The 20,161-nt window shown below is 38.3% G+C and overlaps 1 protein-coding gene across 1 annotated transcript in view; it reads right to left on the bottom strand.

Moving 5' to 3' along the window:
* Positions 1–5,826: 5,826 nt before the first annotated feature.
* Positions 5,827–20,161, bottom strand: part of ITGA2 (integrin subunit alpha 2) — a 67,934-nt gene continuing 53,599 nt past the window's right edge. The window contains exons 24-30 of the mRNA XM_035310616.1: positions 17,615–17,717; positions 16,680–16,790; positions 16,044–16,148; positions 15,620–15,733; positions 13,302–13,391; positions 9,589–9,705; positions 5,827–8,832 (exon numbers count right to left, since the gene is read on the bottom strand). Of these exons, the coding sequence (XP_035166507.1) occupies positions 8,743–8,832; positions 9,589–9,705; positions 13,302–13,391; positions 15,620–15,733; positions 16,044–16,148; positions 16,680–16,790; positions 17,615–17,717 (730 nt within the window). The 3' untranslated portion in view covers positions 5,827–8,742. The remainder of the gene's footprint in view (positions 8,833–9,588; positions 9,706–13,301; positions 13,392–15,619; positions 15,734–16,043; positions 16,149–16,679; positions 16,791–17,614; positions 17,718–20,161) is intronic.

Raw genomic sequence — 20,161 nt, 5'->3', positions numbered from 1 at the left:
GAATCTATATGATTTTAAACAGTTGTAATAGACATTGCAATCTGAATAGTTTAATTAAGACTGTATAAAATGAATGAGTAATAATCAGGATTTTAAAATATTCTTGACTCTCCTTTGAAATCATCTCTTTGTGCTTTTTAGCATGGAGTTCATTTTTAAAACTCTCTTCCCTAAAATTCTGGGTTGCAAGTCATTTAGTCCTCTGTGATATAGGCTGCTTTAATGCCTTTATGTTTTTAGTCTTTGTTCATTGTCTGCGTGAGAGGTCGTAACAGGACAATTGGGTTATTTTTTATCTTAAAAAAAATACAGTTTAATTTTATGTGATTGCAGAGTCAGTTTGCAAGCTTTATGCTCTTTTGACGTTCTTGTAACATGAAAGCTACTTGAAGTAGATTAAAAATGTTGGTACAGATGGGAAAGAAAATATAAACTTTACCCCAGAGTTACTAACTTTTTAGTAGCAGTTACTTTCCAGTAGCTGTGTCTCACAGAAACATGCAGCTAATAGAAGTCCATTACATTAAACAAATACGTACAGACCTTGATTCAAAGTTATTTTTAATACTCTACGAGCACCAAACTAGCATTAGCTATAACATGTAAACCTGTAACTACTTAATGATGTCTAGACATGATTAATTTTGAAGGAGGTTTTTTGGCTGTGTAATTTTGTGGTGATACAGAAAAAAAGGACATAAGAATAGGTTTAATTAATTTTAGTAATTAACCTTAGGCTAGGATTCAAAGTCATCAGAATGGATTAGTTGTTGAAAGAAAACTGAAATCTTTGATTTTTTTTCAGTTTATATATGCATAGCTTAAATTCACATTTATGATTTTTAATACTTTTTCTTTCATTACTGTTTTGAAACCTACTTAAAGAAAAAAAGAGACTGACATAGTAAGAATTATAGTATGCCTCTTCTTCCTCTGTAAACAATGGGCTGCTCATAGGAGGAAGATTATTTTATTTTTCTTATTGTTCTGAACCAAGATAGAGTTTAGATGCTAAGAGTTCAAGGTGTCATCATGTATGGCATTTTTACCAACACTAAGAGGCAGTTTTATCTTGTCATCATTATCAATGTAGATAAGATAGATATAAGGGAAGGGGAGTGGGGTAAAGAGAAGTGAAATGATTTCCTAGACCTTATATATCATAACACACTCTTAAGCGTCAGCTGTATAAATTCTTTTCATTGTATCTGCAGTAAAAGTCTTAAAGCTGCTAGCAGCACAAAATAAAACTAGAAAAATAGACAATGATCATTTTTCGTCTGTGATCTCAATCAGTTTTAATACTTAGTGATGGTTACTGTGTCTAGGTTAAGTAAAATCCAATGAAACGCACAACTTCATGTAGAGGCATGGTTAAACTGGCTATTAGCTTACTGCTGCATTTTCCCTCAATGGGAGTGAGTTCTTCCTCTGCAGGCCAGCAGCTGCTTCTTGTGTGCATGCACATATGCAGCTTCCAAACCATGTGGGCCCTATTATCAAGGCAGAGCTGAGCAAGTTCAAGGTTGTTTTTTCTTTGCTTTGGATATTGAAGAGAAGGCCTCTGTTATTTGAGTATCACGTTGCTGAGAATTTTACAGAATCCTAACTACAGATCACTTCCTCAGACTAAAAATTATTTCTGTTCTTAAAGAAAAAAAAAAGAAATAAAAACTAATACACAAATTGTTTTCTATTTTTGCTATTCATTTCTTTCATGTTAATTTGTTTAATGTTTGCAACTAATTAGTTTATTAATTTCATACAAACGGCTAACTTGCCTTGCGGTTTGTGAATGAAGTAAAACCTGAGCAGTACTGGCTTACTATAGCTATTCTTTGATCCAGGAGAATTGGTATTTAGGAGTTAAATTGTGCTTGGGGCCCTATGATGGGGGCAATTCTTATGTAATCACTGTCTTGCACTAGTACCTCTCTAGTGCTGTATTCTCTTGGAAGATTTGTCCAGAGTGACCTTAAGTGCACCTTCCCCATCAGCAAGGCAGCTGGGAAGGAGGGTGCAGAAAAGAAGAGAAAGAATAATGCTGTACTTCCCTGCAGTGACCAGGAACAATGAATGGAAGAGATGTTGTACTGAGTCACAACTGAGTGTTACAATGTGTGTACGCTGCCATGGTCAAAACAATGAAATGTCATTTTGTGTCCCTAGCTGTGCATGAGGCAAGTACTGCTTTGTTCTGGAACAATGATGCATCAGTATTTTGTAACTTTGGGTTCTTCAGCTGGCATCTAAAAGCGAAATGGAAAAGCCCTTAGGAGGGATGATGTGCATAATTAGAGGTAAAATGTATCTCACTGAAATTTAAGTATATACTCTGAGCTCCTTGTTCAGGCTGCATCTGAAGGGCTCACTTCTCTGCTAGGGAGATACTATCTTATGAAGGCAAATTACTCTCCTCCAAGATAACTGCCTAAGGGTATGTTTGGAGCGACCCAGAAAGTCCTTCCAAATTTCCAGGCCGGGGGATGAACCCCAGCTGCTTCTGACTCCATGTCAGGGAAAGATGTGGCTGCACATGTGCTGTATTCACAGAACTAGGCTGATGGATGGAAACTACCTTGTGTTGTGAGGAGGTCTGTAAGCTGAATGATAGGCAACTGCAGATCAATATAAAATGCAGCTTTCGGGATGAGTCCAGCTGTTTCTCTGCCTTGGCTATAATGGGAGGAAATCCCACCCTACTGGAGCTGTTCCACCTGTGTCACAGCATGCTGTAGAGATGCTGGCTCCACGTGGAGACGGATGTTCCTGGGAGCAGACACTGTAGACCAGAGAGTAAATCTGTAACTTATGTAGTGATCTGCAAGACAAGGTGTGCACTGGGTGCAAAGCATGCATCTTAAGAGTGCAAATTTGTCCTGAAATAACATCTTGTTCTTGGCTGGCAGCATACAAATACTCTGTTCCCGTGATTTGACAGGATGTCTGTATATCAGCATTGCATAATGTTAAAATTTCCTGCCTCAAAACGAAATTTCATTTTGTCCAGTTCTCAAGAGAAGTTCAGACTGATAAATACTATGAAAATGTAACATGAAAACGTAACTGATGGAAGAAACACCTACCCAGGAGATGGCAGCAGAGGGACAGTTGTGAGGGTGGGCAGCCATTGGGAAGCACAGCTGTGCTGCACCGTTCTCCATCTACTGCAAAATACAGGTACTCACTTCTGCTGTAACCCATGAAACTGCAACTGTATGACTCAGTAGTGAGGCTTTTAAGTTATTAAAGTTTAAACTAAAATCCTGTATTTTCTTTCAGCTCACTTTTCCTGTAGCTGTTCAAAGAATTTGTAGTTTTATAGACTATATATCACACTCCTTTGTTCCATCAAAACCACAGGAAAGAGGAAAACTACTAAAACTAATTATTATTCTGGACCAAGCTTTGAAAGCTCAATTTTGGGCTCTTCCATTAAATGTTATCCTTTGCAGGTATTTGGAGAATGAGTTAAGAATAAGTGAATGACAATAAATTATTGTTTCTTGGAATACCTTGTGACTGTTTTTCTTAAAATAAAGAATAAATAAATAAATAAACAGGCAAATCTTACAGTTTGATCTTACAAAGTGTTACAAAAGTTAGTATCCTGATATATTTTGTTAGCAGTTCTGTTTTAAAAGTTCCATTTCCACTGCTTTGAGGGAAAGAGGTAAATACATTTCTAAAACTGTTGGCACACCAAAGACTGCCTGTGAAAAATGAATTGTAAATGAGAGCAGAAAGGTTGACTTAAAAGATAGGAGTCAGCTTTTCTGAGGCTATGTGAATTATGTACACTTTATTACCTTTAAAAAAAAAAGTTGAAATATTTAATTATAGGTTTCAAAATGCATTTTTTTACCTTTTATTTAATACATAAGTTTTTGTTGTGCCCCGGTTTTGCATATAAGAAATAGTACACACAAGTCAGTATATAAGGAATCTGGTTTTCAGTTCTGCAAAACACTAAGACTTTGTGAAAGATGGAGTCTTGTGCCTTAAGATTTGGGGCATTTGATCATAGAATCATTCAGGTTGGGAAAGACCTCTAAGTTCATCTAGTCCAACTTTTAACCTAGTCCTTACAGGTCTACCATTAAATTATGCTTCTATGTTCTACATATACACATTTCTTGAAGACTCCAGGGATGGTGACTCAACCGCTTCCCTGGGCAGCCTGTTCAAATGCTGCACATCCCTTTCAGTAAATAAATTTTTCCTAATACCAAACCTAAACTTCCCCTGGTGCAATTTAAGGCCATTTCCTGTCATATCACTTTGTGCCTGTGAGAAGAACCTTATCCCCATCTTGCTACAAGCTCCTTTAAGGTAATTGTGAAGTACAGTGAGGTCTCCCCTGAGCCTTCTTTTCTCCAGGCTAAACAACCCCAGCTCCCTCAACTGCTCCTTATAAGACTTGTTCTCTAGATGCTTCACCAGCTTCATTGCACTTCACTGGACACACTACAGCACCTTGATGTCTTTGTAGTTCAGGCCCCAAACTGAACACAGTATTCAAGGTGCAGCCTCCCCAGAGCTAACTATAGAGGAACAATCACTTCCCTAGTGCTGCTGGCCAAGCTATTTCTGTTCCAAGCCCTGATGCTGTTGGCCTTCTTGGCCACCTGGGCACACTGCTGGCTCATATTCAGCCGGCTGTTGACCAATCCCCCTAGGTCCCTTTCTGCTGGGCAGCTTTCCAGCCACTCGTCTCCCAGCCTGTAGTGTTGCATGGGGTTGTTGTGCCCCAAGTGCAGGACCCAGCACTTGGCCTTGTTGAATCTCATACAGTTGGCCTAGGCCTTTGGCCCGGCCTATCCAGATCCATCTGCAAAGCCTTCCTACTCTCAAGCAGCTCAACAGTGGCACTTAACTTGGTGTCACCTGCAAACTTACTGAGGGTACACTCATTCCCCTTGATCATTGATAAAGATGTTGAAGAGAACAGGCCCCAGTACTGAGCCTTGGGGGACACCGCTGGGGACCAGCCATCATCTGTATTTAATTCCATTCACCACAACTCTCTAAGCCTGGCCACCCAGCTGGTTTTTAATCCAATGAAGCATACACCCATCCAAACCTCGAGCAGCCAGCTTCTTGAGGAGAATGCTGTGGGAAATGGTGTCAAAAGCCTTACTGAAGTCTAGGTAGACCACATCCACAGCCTTTCCCATGTCCACTGAGTGTGTCACCTTGTAAAAGGAGATCAGGTCAGGCAGGCAGGACGTGTCTTTGCTAAACCCATACTGACTGGGCCTGATCACCTGGTTGTCCTGTATGTGCTGCATAATGGCACTCAAGATAATATGCTCCATAAGCTTCCCTGGCCCGAAGGTCAGACTGACAGGCCTGTAGTTTCCCAGATTCTCCTTCTGGCCCTTGTAGATGGATGTCACATTTGCTAGCCATTGATTCGATACTATGGAATTTTTAGCACATAGTCGTAAAGTATATGAATGCAAGAGATGGGACTGGCAGAAAACAATGTAATTTTAGATTGCTATGAAGATAACCAGATGCGTATAGGAAGGTCTGGCCCTGGTAAGGTTTATCACCGATGTAGATGCAATCAGAGCTATCCAAGTGCAGTTATTTTGCACTAATGTGAGCTGACTTGTAGTACTATTTAGATTACTGGTAGTGTAATACTCATGACTATAACCTGAAAGATTTTAAATGCAGCTTCTTTGTAGCAGAGTCATACCCTTAGGGTTTTTGCTGTGTGCTACTGGAACAATGACATATTTGGCCCCATTTTATACACTATTTTTTCAGTAGCATTTGTTTTCTTTAGGGTGCTGTTTAAAAATAAATGAGTCTGCGTTCAGCAGTATTCTTGTTTTTATTGTAGTAACGCTGTTAGGCCCTCAGGTAGGCACCACAGAGATACAGTCCCTGCTCCCATAGAGCTTACATACTAGCTTTCAGAAGTCAGTTTGCTTAAAAACTCTCTTGTACATCACAAATCTAAACATAACTTTAAGTTTAGACTCGAATCTAGTACTTCAAGAAGTCAGCAGCTAGATTCAGGACCAGAATCAGATACAACTTGAAATTGTTGAAGGTATTCCTGACTTCTTTTCCTGCAAGCACAAATAGAAGTGTTTGCTGAAGCCCAGCATTTCAGAATATTATTTCACCTGTAACATGCAGTTTAAAAAAGTAAAACTAACAAAAAAAAAAAAAAAAAAAAAAAAAAAAACAGTACAAAATATACATAATATTTCCAGCATTATTTGTGGCTGTGCCAACTTAAAAGTGCAGTAAACTCACCCATTACAAAAACTGTGAACTAGACATGTAAGTATTAATCATAAAAGAAAAACTAGTAATTTGAAGTGGTTAGGATACAAAACCTTATGCATTGCTATGCCTTCCCTTTATTTTGGGAAAAGTCTTACTTCCAGGACTGGGGGGGGGATCATGTTGTCTGGGACAAAATAAAACCCAGTGTAGACTAGTTAATTGAATCATTGCTGCCCAGCTGATAAACTGTTAAATACCCAAGAAGTTAGGTGTCTGCTGCTCACCTATACTTGCTACCTAAGGTGGAAGAAGGAAGTCTAGTGACTGCCTACATCATTTGTGGTGCAAGCAGTAACAAAAATGAAAGATGCTACAGTATGCTCCATTGTGAAATTCCCCCTCTGGCCTGGACTGCAATGACCCTAGTTATGTAGGAGTTTCTCATACATATAGGTGTGGGATTTTGTTTCTTTCTCACAAGTTTATACAAGAATTGAGGCAGACAATTTTTTACCTTTATTTTTAAGGCATTTGCCTGCAGGGTTGATAACTATAGGTCAGGACTTTATTCTTTAGATCTATAAAATAATGGCTACATTTTTTTTCACTTGTTAAACAATTGTTTTGTTCACAAAATCAGTGGATGGCAACAATCTTATTTGACAGTTAAGATCAGAATCCAGATTATTTTTCAGAATGTCAAAACAAAACAAACAAACAAAAAAACCACACCTCAAAATGTGTAACCTTTCATATATACAAAATAAACCCAAAACACAAAATTATACTGAGCACAATGCAGATGTCACTGCAAATGAAGCTGTTATTTGCCAGAGATGGGTTGGCCCATGACTGATTAAAAAAGACTGAATGAAACTTTCAAATATGCTCACATCTAATTTTTGAAAAGTCCCTCAGAAAATAACTCGAAAGGTGCCTAGTCATACTGACAAACTAGGTTTGGGGGAATTAAAACGTGATGTTGGGTTCTGAGTCAGTTAGACACATTTAAATGTTTTACTCTTCAAGTAAATCAGCTTGAGTCAGAAACAATCTTACTTGCATGGCAGCATCCATAAAAAGACAGCACATGCATCTTGTCTCACAACTGAACATATGTATAATTAAATGCCAGCCACAAGAGTGAAAGGCAGACAAAAGGCCAAATCCCCTGACTATTAACCAGTCTTACAGCGTAGGACTTCGTGAGACCGAGCTTTCACCAAAACTGGCCAGCATGTTTGAGGTGTGTAACTGACACAAAGTCAACCAAATGTGCTCAGAGCTCATCCAGAGCACTACAGTACTTTACTGTATAAAGTATAAGTTAGCTTCTTCAAGACACGAAGACATGGGACCAAATAAAATATGACAGGTAAGAAGGTTATACTGAACTTTGGTCTCTTGGAGGGCACTGAGATGCTAAAAAAAAAGAGTGCAGTACACAGTTTATAGAGCTTAGGTGTTCTCTGTCTTCTGTCCTAACATGTGCATAGTTCTTCAGTCATTATCCCCTTTAATTCACTTCATGCTCTTGGTCTTGCAAAATCTTCTAGTACAGAAATAAAGGCAAGATCTTGAGTCTCTTCCCTATTTATGTCAAAAGCCAAACTGATGTCAGAGTGACTGCGCATGTAAAGCCCAGTGTAACAGTATTGGTAGTGCTCCTCTAGTTGAAATTTGAAAAAAGTCATAACATGGCAGAGAACACGGTGTAAGTGGTTATGAAATTCATATTTTCTTCTCAGAGACAGTATGCAGAATGCAGTTATATGTATCATTTGGCAATATTTTCAAAACAAAACAAACAAAAAACCCACAGTATACTTCAGTATTTTGTGACCATAGTGCAAGGAATTTGGTGGTATTTTGGAACAGTATGCCTGTCCATTTGTCCTATAGCACACACAGACATCTTCATACACAGTTCCCACTTCATAGAATAGTTAAGACAAAGGTTTGCTGGTGCAAATCATTTCTCTAAAACAATAAGGATGGAGCTAGTCAATGAAGAAATGAGTTTTCTTCTCCCAATCTGGAAGTGGTATTCACCACACATTCATCATCAACTTAATAGAAAGTGTCCTTTACACATATGGTATTTGTCAACTGAATTACGAACTGATGCTGTTCCACAATAATCTGAAATAAATTGCTCTGTTTCACTCTGCAGTGGATCAGAAGTGTTGCTGGCACAAAATGTTACTGTAAACTCCGGACCTGCCAGTTCTAAAGGCTAAGTTTGTTTGAAAAGCAAAAATATACAAGAAAAGGCACTATAAACCATTTTTTGAAAAAACAAACAAACTGTCCTGCAGTTACTCTCATAATAGAGTAGAATCTGTAAAATATTTTCATCTATAAAAAAGACACTTTAATTAAAAATGTTTAAATGTTATTAAGCTTTAAGGCACTCTAGCTGAAGAACTGATTGTATCACAACTTCGGTTGGTGGCTCAGATCTCCTCTCTTTATACAGGTAACTCTTCATCTTCAGTCTTTGTCCTTTGTGAGTTCTGTAATTTCATCGATATCTTCTATATCCTGTGTCATTTTTTCATACTGTCTCTTGAAGAAGCCAAGCTGTGAGAAGTAGTAAAATAACATGGTCACAATCAGTCATTAATAGTTATATTTCTTGGTTAATCTAAACAGTACAATGGTAGAAGTGCATGATGTATGCACATGCACAGATACAGTGTTTAATTTGTAAATGATTCCTAACTGTAAAGTGAAAGGAGCTGGGCCTTAAACTCCTGCCAGGTACCACAAATGCCAGAACAGCAGTGCTGAGTAGCCAGTTGTCTCCCTGCCAAGGTACAGGGATATCTAAGCTTCCTTGGTGTGCCAGGGCTTCAGGAGCCAATGCTCTGGCACACACAAAAACTTTTCCCTCCCCCTTATCTAGATACCCTTTGTAAATCATTTTTTGCCCTTGCCCTTCTCTGTTTTTGTCTGTCCAGCATATGTCCTCTCCTTGCTTCTGTTTCCCATCCTTGCCCACTCAAAATATGAGAGTTCAGAGACCAGTTGGTGAATTATGGAGGGAGACAGGCAGTGTCAAAAGACAAAAATGCTCCTTCCCTCATTTTGCACCATTGGCAGCCCATTTGTCATTTCACGTTGCTAATTTCTACAGTGACTCACTTCAGAATTTTGTTTTTAAAAGCATTTCTAAAAGCTCCCATCAAGGGTGCAATGCCAATGTAATGTTATTCTTACTACCAAACAGTGTGTGCAGTTTTGTTCAGCACTTATGAATCAAGATTCCAAAGAAAATAGCCCAAATGTATTTATCCCTTTCTGCTTTTCTTTTTAAGAATATAAACACCTACTTACTTTCCATAAAACAGCAACCAGTATTAACAGCAAGAGGAGTCCAGCCAATATACTGCCAATCACAACACCAATGGGTATCTCAGCTTTCTCATCTGGCTTCATAATTGTAACTGGGATCTGAAAGCAGAGAGATTGTGCATTAAGGGTTAATGTTAACTGCACGTTAAGTAGGATTTGTAAACTAAGTACTCATCAAGAATAGCTGTGCTGCATGCATTCCAGGATCATTCCAGGACCGGAACATGCCAGGCAATTGCAAACCTTTCACTAGTGTTCATACACATGTGCTTTCACCACGGTAGCACAGGGCAGTGTCATTTAACCATTAGGGACCCTCACCACTCTCGACTATACACAACAGGCAGAGAAGCAATCTCTTCCTTTCAGCTTTCTGCCTTTCCAGGAACGGGTTCTTTCGGAGTTGTCCCCACAGTGCACGGACACCCTACCACTAGGTAAACCACAGATGCTTAAATGCAGTCTGGGAATAGCCTTGCACCATCTGCTCATATCAGACAGTTCTGCTGCATCAGCTAGAGAAGAGCTACTTCCAGCTGAGTGTTTTCAGAGTCGTTATTTGTGGTGGGCAGCCGTAGGAGGCAATACTAATCAGAGGCCAGACACCACCATGCAGTCACTGTGGCTGCTCAAATTTCTTCCCTCCTACCTGGCAGTACCACCTCAGTCTCCTTTGTCTGCTGTTCCTGCCTTCCTGGAAAACACAAAACAGCTTGCTAGTCTTCTCGTGTTAATCTGTGTTCTCCTGAGTTAACTTTATGGATTTGCAGTAAGATGTATGGGTCAAACAGGAGTGCTTCTAGCACACCTGTTCTTCCTGAGCAATACCAGAGAGCTCACAGAACAGCATAGTGTCTGTAAATACATTTCAGGTGATACTGTATCTAGCTGCATTGAAGATAACCAACTGTATAGTTACATCTAACACAGTTGCTCAGGGAGATACTGCTCTAATATTTATGAACTGTCAAATCTTTGGATTTAAGTTTGGAATGATGTGCATTTAACATGAAGATTTTTTTTTTTTGTCTTTCCTGAAACATGATAAAAGAAGTCGTGTTGGTTTATTTTCTCTGGGTTGCTTGCTCAGTGCATTTGTCTGGTGTAGTTTAATCCTAAACTTTCTGGGAAACTTGCACTGAACTGACATCTCAGTGATTTAAGTCATTTCTGCTGGAAGGCTCTAATGTTGTGTTAGGTGTGTCTATATGTATTCATTTCACTGAGGCAGACTGGCTTTAGGTATTTTCTAACAGAATAGCTGTAATGATGATTGCAGCAGGTTAATGTTATTTCCTCCAGCTGGCAGTCTTTCCCAGCTTGGAAAGAAACTGAAAGCTTTTACGCACAAATATCAAGCAGCTTCCCCACCTAGCATCACATCAATTTATTTGACTACATGGCAATCCAGCTCATCCAAATTAAAAAACAAAAATCAAAAACAAACAAACAAACAAACAAAACAAAACAAAAACAAAAACAAAAACAGTGTAATTTCTATGTGCAGCTTCCCTAGTAATGCTTTCTCTATTAGATTAACAGGGAAGTGGCACTACTGGAATGGTAAATCTATGTCTAAGAACAAATGTCTTCCTTGAAGTTGAACTGCAGTCAGTAAGACACTGTGGCTGTAATTTACCTCATCTAACACTGTATCTATCTATCTACAAGTTAGCCTTTGGCTTCCAATGGAGAAGGATGGCCTTTTTTTAGGGCACAATTCATCTTCTGATTTTTAGCATCACCTTTGAGATGAATGGCATCTCAAAAATACCTATTCTTTCTATTGATTAGGGTTTATAGGAGTACTAACTCTTGTGTGGATATCTAATGTAGTTACTAAGATGGATTAATCCTACCAGCTCAGTTGTTTGTCTAAAATATCAAGGTAAGTAGGTAATAAACTCAGATTGCTACTGCACTGTCCCATTCCAAATAAGTATGAAAGGGCAAAAAGTGGGTACCACTCTGCCCTTCCAAGCACTGTGTGCAGTGTTTGATACTTGCTCCATCTCTGAAGTGGCAAAGGAAACTACCCTAGGGAGAGTGTATAGTATTCTGCCCTTCGTCAGCTGGCACATTTGCCAAGAGTTTTCACAGGGCAAGGGGCTGTCAAGTAGGGATGAGACTGTAAACTTCACTAAAACACATTGTGTTTCTTAGGAACCCTGTGGATAATTTCAGGGTCTGCTCAGCCACTGCCTCAGAGCTGTAGAAGTTCCAGAGAATCCTTTAGGTTGGAAAAGACCTCTCAGATCATTACGTTTTAATGGCTGGCTGAGGAACTACCTATTTAACTTAAGGGAGAGTAATTGAAGTTAAAAAAAAAAAAAAAAAAAAAAAAAAAAAAAAAAAAAGTTGAATTCTGATGCTCCTGAAATCACCAAGAGCAATGCTGGAAATGTAAATTTGGTAGTATCATGGTCCAACCATAGAAAAGTACACAGTGAGCTACCTAAAAAATCTGTACCATAAGTGGCATATTTGTATTGTATGTTAATGGGTATCATATCCTAGCAGAAGCAGTATCATGTCACAAAGCAAAGACACTCAGCACTCTTCAAATACAGGTATGTAATTCTAAAAAATCATGGCATTAGTTCCAGGCCTACGCATCTATTTCCTTTCCTTCTTCAGGGTTTGTAGGTTTTCCAGGATAGAAAAGGGTCTGTTCAGAGGTTCCTCATAATAAATAAATAAAATAAAATAAAATAATAACATAACATAAAATAAAACTCTCCGTGAGAAAATAATGAAAAAATAGTACTGAAATATGGTCTTATTTCCACATTCTGATAGGCTGGTCAGTAACTGTCTTGGTACACACTTTACTGAATTTTCCACTGCCTGTGAATGGACTATACTACATACTCTCACAGATAGTGGACTCCCTTACTAATTTGTATTTTGGTCTTCAAAGGACTTGATTATTTTTTATGGATGAAAGAGGCTGGTAACTCATGTAAAAATAAATCTAAACTTAGTCTTGCAAATGGAAGAGTGTCACTTTCTAGATAAGTCAGGAGAACAAGGTATTTTTTATTATTATTAAAATAGCCCAGCAAAAATGTGTTCTTAAGTGCTGCTTATGTTTTTATTTAGTGGAGGGAACCTTGGGAAAAGGATTCTAAACTAGCAAAGTGGTATTTTGGTTACTTTTCCTGAGATTAGCTGTGTCCATATTGTCCATATTACAACCATTCCATACACAAAAATGCTCCTCAGTCTTTCACAAATGAGATTAAGCATATTTGCTGGAGATCTGTGCAAAACATGTCTACAAACACAAATACACTTAACAGAAGACTATAAATCAGATTTGCTAGAATGTTTCCCAGAGCTCATATAACTACAGCAATTAATTCTGTTGGAGAATGAAATCCAAATTTTGATCTTTTCATGCACAGGAAACTAAGTGAGTTTCAGAAATTTTCAGCTGAGTTTTGCTGATAGTTCTATTATCTATTTAAAATCTGCAGATTTTAACTGTATAGTTTATATAACAGTCAGCTGAAATTAAAACATTTTAGTAACTTGAGTTTGTATATAACCAAAAAGATACATTAGTTCAACATACTCAAATGTCATCAGAGTTTGTAATTCGCTACGAACTGCTAAATGACACTGAAAATTACATGTTATCAGCTTAATTCAAGAAAAGAGAAATTGAAAAAGTCTACTTATACTTCACTTACAGTTAGGGTATTCTCTCCAATTATAAATAAATCAGCGTTGTGTGTATTGATTTCTGCCTCTGCAGAGAGTTGCAATGCCTGGAAAGTTGACTGAAAGAGAAGATTAAAAACAAACAAACAAACAAACAAACAAAAAAACTGTAAAGCTCTGTTACAGGACAACTCATTAGAATATAGACATCCTAAAGTAATTATCTTGTTTTGAAATGAACTCATCAGAACCAGAAGAAATTCACAGTATTAAGAAAATTAAAATGATCTTTCTTTTTATTTGTCCCAAGATAAAGTGTCTATGAAAGTAATTATGTATCAGTAATCCAGACTTAATTTTGCTATTTTTATTAACTTTTCCTCTTTAACAAATAGTTCAAACAAAATAGAAGAATTTGATTATATATCCATTTTTATAGTCATTTCAAATCTGTTGCTTCTGCTAGGTGAGAAGAGATAGGGAAAAATATAATGGTGAGAAAGGGAGAAATCTCTCTGGCCTTAGAAATAAATGGAAATTGGATGTTCTTTCCCTTCTTTCCCTCCTCACCTCTATCCACTGCTTCTCTGTTTTTCCTCGTTTATTTTTTCCAGCCACAATCTGTTCCTCTCCACTGGTCAAACTCTGACATCATGCCCTCAGCTTAAACAAAGACAACAAAAATCTAGGACAATTCCCAAATGAAAAGAGACCTTATGCCAGATACCACTTCCTCGGCAAACGTATCCAGAGGCAGAGGAGCATGGCTGTGCTTACTATGCCATCTCAGTGTTGCTCTTATCTCCATGCCTTAGGCATAGCGATTCCTGATTCCCACAGGACCGCTGAGAGCAGATTCAGGTCATGGGAGCACCAGCCAGCCATTCTAGAAGCAGTGAGTGCTTTGTCTTTTTGCCTCTGCAGCCATATCTCTGCAGTTGGTTCTAAAAATCCTACAGCCACTGGCAGGGCCAGGTATGGTGGACTTGACACAGGAAGCATGAGCTACCAAGGCGTTGAATTGACTGTGCAGGTTATAGCATATCTGCACCATAGCTACCTGCGCTAGTGGTCTGTCCTGCATTCCTAGATATGTAGAAACCTGCCTATGCACGATTCAAAGGACCTTGCTGATTCCTAAACACGTATTTCTTTGCTTTGATTAGCAGGTATCAGCAAGTCTGCTGCCCTCTCCTTAGGCAATGATTGATTGCCACTAAATAACAAGGCTATGATGTGCATCATTTGGTGCTTGCAAGGATATTTGCACTGACAATCCAAAAGAAAACAACAAAATGGAAGATGAGAGGAAAACTATAAACTTCAGTCTTCTCTTCCCATCTCCCAGTGGAAAACAAATTGTTTCCATGCACTATCTTCTGAGGATAGCAACCTTTTACTCAGGCCTCCACCTTCTGCATATCTATCAGCACTAACAAATGTTCTTGACCCAGCTGATTTGAAAAACACCATCTTTAAAGACAGGCAGATGCTTTTCTTCACACACTTGCATAATTATATTACATTATCAACCTGACCTTTTCCTTTTAAGCGCTGAATGATGAAGCTGACAACCATCTTGCTGTTCAATGTCAATACCTGCCACCAGACTCGCCAGACAGACCTAATGAGACTGCATCATACTCCTGATGCTCTGTGCAAGCCTAGGACTCTAAGACAGTTTGGTTGGTTGCCTAGCTGAGGAGTCAACATAGTCTCATTTCAGAAGTCTGGTAATTCAAGAAGATTTATATTCTGGAGGACACATGATGATTTAAAATGGGAAAGTCAAGGTATTGATGCATATTTTTAAGCATCCTGTAGCTCTTTAAGCAGGGACTGTTTCCTTGACACTAACTCTGATAAAAACAAAAAATCAATTTAAAATAAAAATCCACACCTTCTCTAACAAATATAACTGGCAGCACTAATAGGCTTTTTGTATTTTGATGTGACTTAAAATGATCACTATATAGCCTATGACATTCAAAAGTTAAAAGCAACATTATTTTCCAGGCTATGACTATACTCTGCTCTGCTGTCCTACATTGAATTTTGTGGAAACTCTAGTTCACCTTAAATGAATTTAACAGATGCAGAAAATGTTTTTATAGCTGTGAAGATCTGTATTATCACTGCATTTTCTTAGAGTTTGTCCTGGACTGAAATTTGCAGTTCTGTTATACTGCTTCACTTTTTGATTCAAGTTTTCAATCTGGAAAAACACAATAACATAAAAGAATATCTTTCTAGATTGGAAAGTTCTCTTGAATTAACTTCAAAAAATACCAGCAACTAGGAAATATTTGGGTATTGGTTCCTTAAGGAAGATGCAGGTGATACTCACAGCAGCAAAAGTACCATTCCAGATCCGGGTGGAGACATTCACAAAATACTCTCCTTTCAGCACGAGGTCTTCCAGTTTGCATGTGATGGTACTGCACTTTGCATTTTTACAGTTCTTCCAGGGAAAACAGCAAGAAGACATAACAGCATGCATTAAAAAGTACATTTTAACAACAGGTCCTTTGACTCCCAGTTTAAAATTTTATTATTCTGTGCCTGCAAATTGAGTGCTTGCACACAGTGAAGAATATGTAGTGCTGCTTCTCTCTAAGGTAGATGCAGTATGTGTGAGAATATCCATAGGAGACATTCCTGCAGTCTGAGTGAATAATGCCATGGCCACCACAGTCATCCCCACAGGTTCAGCAGCAAGGATCAGCTCTGCACTCCTGTCCTGCTGTACTGCAGACCTGACGTGTACTCACCATTTCTTTCAAAGCTCTGAAGTTCTCTTTCTTGAAGGATGCAGAGTAAGGTCTTTTTCCTATTTGCAGTGGATTTATCTGAGCTTGACAAGTAACACCCCTGGTCTAGGAAAGGGATGGCAGGAATTAAACTCGTTGACATCATACTCCAAAATGTATAGTCATTATAACAATATATACTTCTGATGACATGGTGGCTGTGAAATATAGGTTGTGAATTATCTAACGCTGGATGATTTTGGAATCTAACAGACTGTGTATTTTAATCAAAATTAAACTGCTCTTATAAATTCCCCCCCCCCCCCCCCCACACACACACACCTAGACTAAACTGAAAGTTTTGTCCTGATCTAAAAAATCCATTTTTACTATTGTCTTCCCAGGATCTTGGAGAACCACGTAATTCCAGGGTCATATGACAAGTCCCCTGTGGACTGTACAGATAATTGGCATCTACCAAGGAATAGACTGGTGTACAGTTGATGTCATGGTCCTCCCCCATCCCTTTGTAGAAAGGGGCATACTGAAAGGGCATGTATTATCTGAATCTCAGATACATTGTGGAGGAAATAACTGATGTAAATGGTGTTGGTTAAAACCCCCAAACATATCAGCTTATATAGTACAGTCCTTCACCTGATCTGTGTCAACTGCAGTTAGGTACATCAGTGGGTTGTCTTTGTTGGTCAGCTCTGGAAGAAGGATTTTCACAGTTGCCATCTTCACTGGAATTCCCCCTGTTGTTATCTGCAAAACAAATAGCTCACAATTAATTTAGGTAAAAATACTTACATACATATAAAGTATTTGGTATAACCAGAAAATCAGAAATCATAGATGATTATGGAAGAACTGGATTCCTTTTGCATCAGTGTTTTTTGTATTGTTACACTTACTGGGGTAAATAATGAAATTATGCCCTAGTGGAAAGCATACCCCATAGCTTCGGGCCCCTGCCTGTTTCCTTAGCAAAGCTCTTATTATCTACATGAAATAGTTTTTGAAAAACAAATATTCTACAACAGCCAACAGGCTTTTACAAAAGAAGTTACAAGAATATAAATGGAATAAAATTAAAGTTTCTTCCACGTTGCATATTTGGATCTAATTTTTTTGAGCTGTGTAATAAATGCTGTAATCTGGCTAGTTCCTGCATCTTGTTTGAACACTTAACTCTTGCCAAAACTCCAATTTCAAAGTTCAGGCCTGCAAAGACTTGTTTCCCGTTATCAAGCCAGCAGAAGACAAATTAGCTCTGTGAACAAATAGTGTAAGCTGGCCTGAAGTTAAGCATTAACCCTCTTCCAAATACATAAACAGTGCAGGACCAATCCCTCCACCATTCTACTTAAGTATTAAGTTCAAATTTCATTTTTGACCTCATCAGGATTATAAGGATTTATCCCTCCTGGTATTTGCAAATTTCTTCCCCTATTTGACTGATTCAAAAGTATCAAAATCAGATAGTGAAATCAGATGCTTTTTTTTTTTTTTTTCAACTGCATTTTGGGACCCAGCTGCAGGCGGACGTAAGGCAACTTCTCAAAACAGAACCAGAAACATTTACTAACCTTAACTGAGAAGTTGAATGTGGGGCCAATATCTTCAAAACTATTCACAGGGGAAGGAATGTTACGACCAGAGTACACTTCATAGAAGTTGATGTTGGCAAGCCTAGTTAACAACCATAAAACAATACATTTCAGTTTGGCAGCTACTTTGAAAACATATGCAACTGGATGTGCTTTGGTTTGTTCTAAGTTTGTGAATCAGGTCAGAATTATAATTGCAGGAAAATCATTCACTTGTCCTGCTGTTTGAATTTTAACAATATAGTTAAGAAAATAAATGCTATACTGAAGCCCAAAGCCAACTGAGCACATGAAGACAGCAGGGCAGCATGAGATGTAGGTTCTGTTCAAACTTGTGCTTGCCACAGTGCATCTAGAACCCTACTGCAAGCTCCTCTCCCAGGCAAAAATTACAACTTTTGGCCCTAATGCCCTGTGCTACAAAGTGGGTTTGTTTCCTAACTGCCTGGGTATGGAATCATACAGCACCCTGTTTGTATGCATGCCACATATCTTACAGCCCTCAGTCTGCTCTCATCTACTTTCTTTATTACTGTTGTTTTTATCATTCAAAATTTCTAAAGTAATGTGAATGTGGTTGCAGCCCACTATATCATGAAATTACAAGTGTGAGATGGAAAAACAGGTTGTGAGGGCCTGTGGATGCTTGAGGGGCTCAACCAGGTGAGTCTGTGCTCAAAGACAACAAAAACATCCCTGTGTAATTAATTGCATCCTTGTGCTCCCTGTGACCAATTATTACTGCTGAACCATCCCATAATCATTCTGGTCTTCATCCTACAGGAGGCTTAGTTGAGTAGTTTTGAACATGAAAAGCTAGGGAGTGGGTTAACAAGGAGCTATCATGACTCCCTACATCAGCTCTTCATGCAACACAAAGTGCAGATCCCTTCTGTTTGGCAATGCAGCTCTATCCAGTTTATCTGGGTAACATCTGTGCACACAATCCCAAACTAACGTGTGTAGTCTCAAAGAGATGCTTTCTGTTCAGTTGTGCTCTTCCATACTGTGCCAGGAATCCTTCTCATTTCTTCATGCTTCCTCCCAAGAGCCCTTTCCTCAAAGACTCTCCTGACAAGATCTGCTAGGAAAACCCACATGAAGTATTTTCTGCTTCCTTATTGCTCAAATATCCGGCCTTTCTAGTTTACATGGTATCAGCTTCCTTTTCACTGATAAGACTGATTCCCACCTCTGAAAACAGATCAGGAGGTTTTTCACTAAAAAAGCCTATCTTCAATGAGTTGACACTTTTTTTTTTCCTCAACCATTGTAATTTAAAAAGTTAGTTATTTGCTAAATTACCTGCCTCAGGAAGGAGCTATTTCCAGATAGATATTCCCTAAGTGTTAGAGGGTGTATAAATGAGCTATCTCCAAGGGAAGCATTAAAAATTGTGTGTTAGCTTAATGTGTACTTCCTTCAGTTCCTTTAAGCCGGCTCATTACCAAAAATAACTAAAATCTTTTTCCAACTCTAGAGATTCCTTCATGCTCTGACTTGCATATGGAATTGCATTTTCTCATACTTCAGGAGATGCACCTGAATTTGAAACACTATTTTACCTTGAGTAACTCTTTTACAGGTTCTCTGCCTGGTCTTTTCTGAAGCACTGAGCTTCTGTTCTTAGTGCACAGTTAAATTAAATTTGCTGATTCAAGTTTTCACTTTTTCAAATTCCTTTGAAGCTACTACTTAAGTTGGTCTGATAGATATTCAGATGCTTTTGTAGTCTCTGTGCTGCTGCTAACTTGAATAACAAAAACTCTTCTGCTGATGTCTCATGTGACTTTCCCCGTGAGTTGAAAGAACTTGCATCACTTACCTAAATACATGCTTTTAAGCAACTAAAAAAAATCCAAAAAAATCTGCAAGACTATAATTGGTGCACCCAGTTGTGGTGAATCCTGGGCCTTATAATATTTTGAAACTGCTGCTGCAAATGTACTTCTGCTTCTGTACTGTGGTCCATATTCATGCAAAGACCTGAGCTAGAAGTTCTTGTGGTTACAGTGGCCTTTGAATGTTCATTTCCTAAATTCATTGTTGCTGTGCAGTTTCCTCTTTTTCACACTTCTGTCATTGTTTGAGCAATTGCTGTTTGTTTTCTACCATTTTGCATTTGTTAATTTTTGAATGCTTTGGGAGGCAAAGGCCTTTTTTTCCACCAACAGTTGGTGACTATGTATATCAGATATAACTAAATATCTTATCCTACAAATCCAGCAATTAGGAAAGATGAACACGTTTTTTCTTTTATGGAAGGTAAAGTAACCTATCTTAAAATAAGAGTCAAATCAGTATATTTTTGTTTCATTTGTAATTTTGGATAAACTGTAACTGGAATTATTCTTGTCTAGAACCGTAACAGACTAATTATTAATTTGTAGAGCTTAGGGATATGGTTTAGTGGGGACTGTTAGTGTTAGGTCAGAGGTTGGACTTGATGATCTTGAGGTCTCTTCCAACCTAGAAAAATTCTGTGATTCTAATGCCTAATTTCAGTACATCCAAAAACACAGGACA

Source organism: Oxyura jamaicensis, chromosome Z, assembly GCF_011077185.1.
Source record: "Oxyura jamaicensis isolate SHBP4307 breed ruddy duck chromosome Z, BPBGC_Ojam_1.0, whole genome shotgun sequence".
Lineage (NCBI taxonomy): Eukaryota > Metazoa > Chordata > Aves > Anseriformes > Anatidae > Oxyura > Oxyura jamaicensis.
The sequence above is the reverse complement of the archived record's forward strand: the minus strand, read 5'-3'. Positions and strand labels throughout refer to the sequence as shown.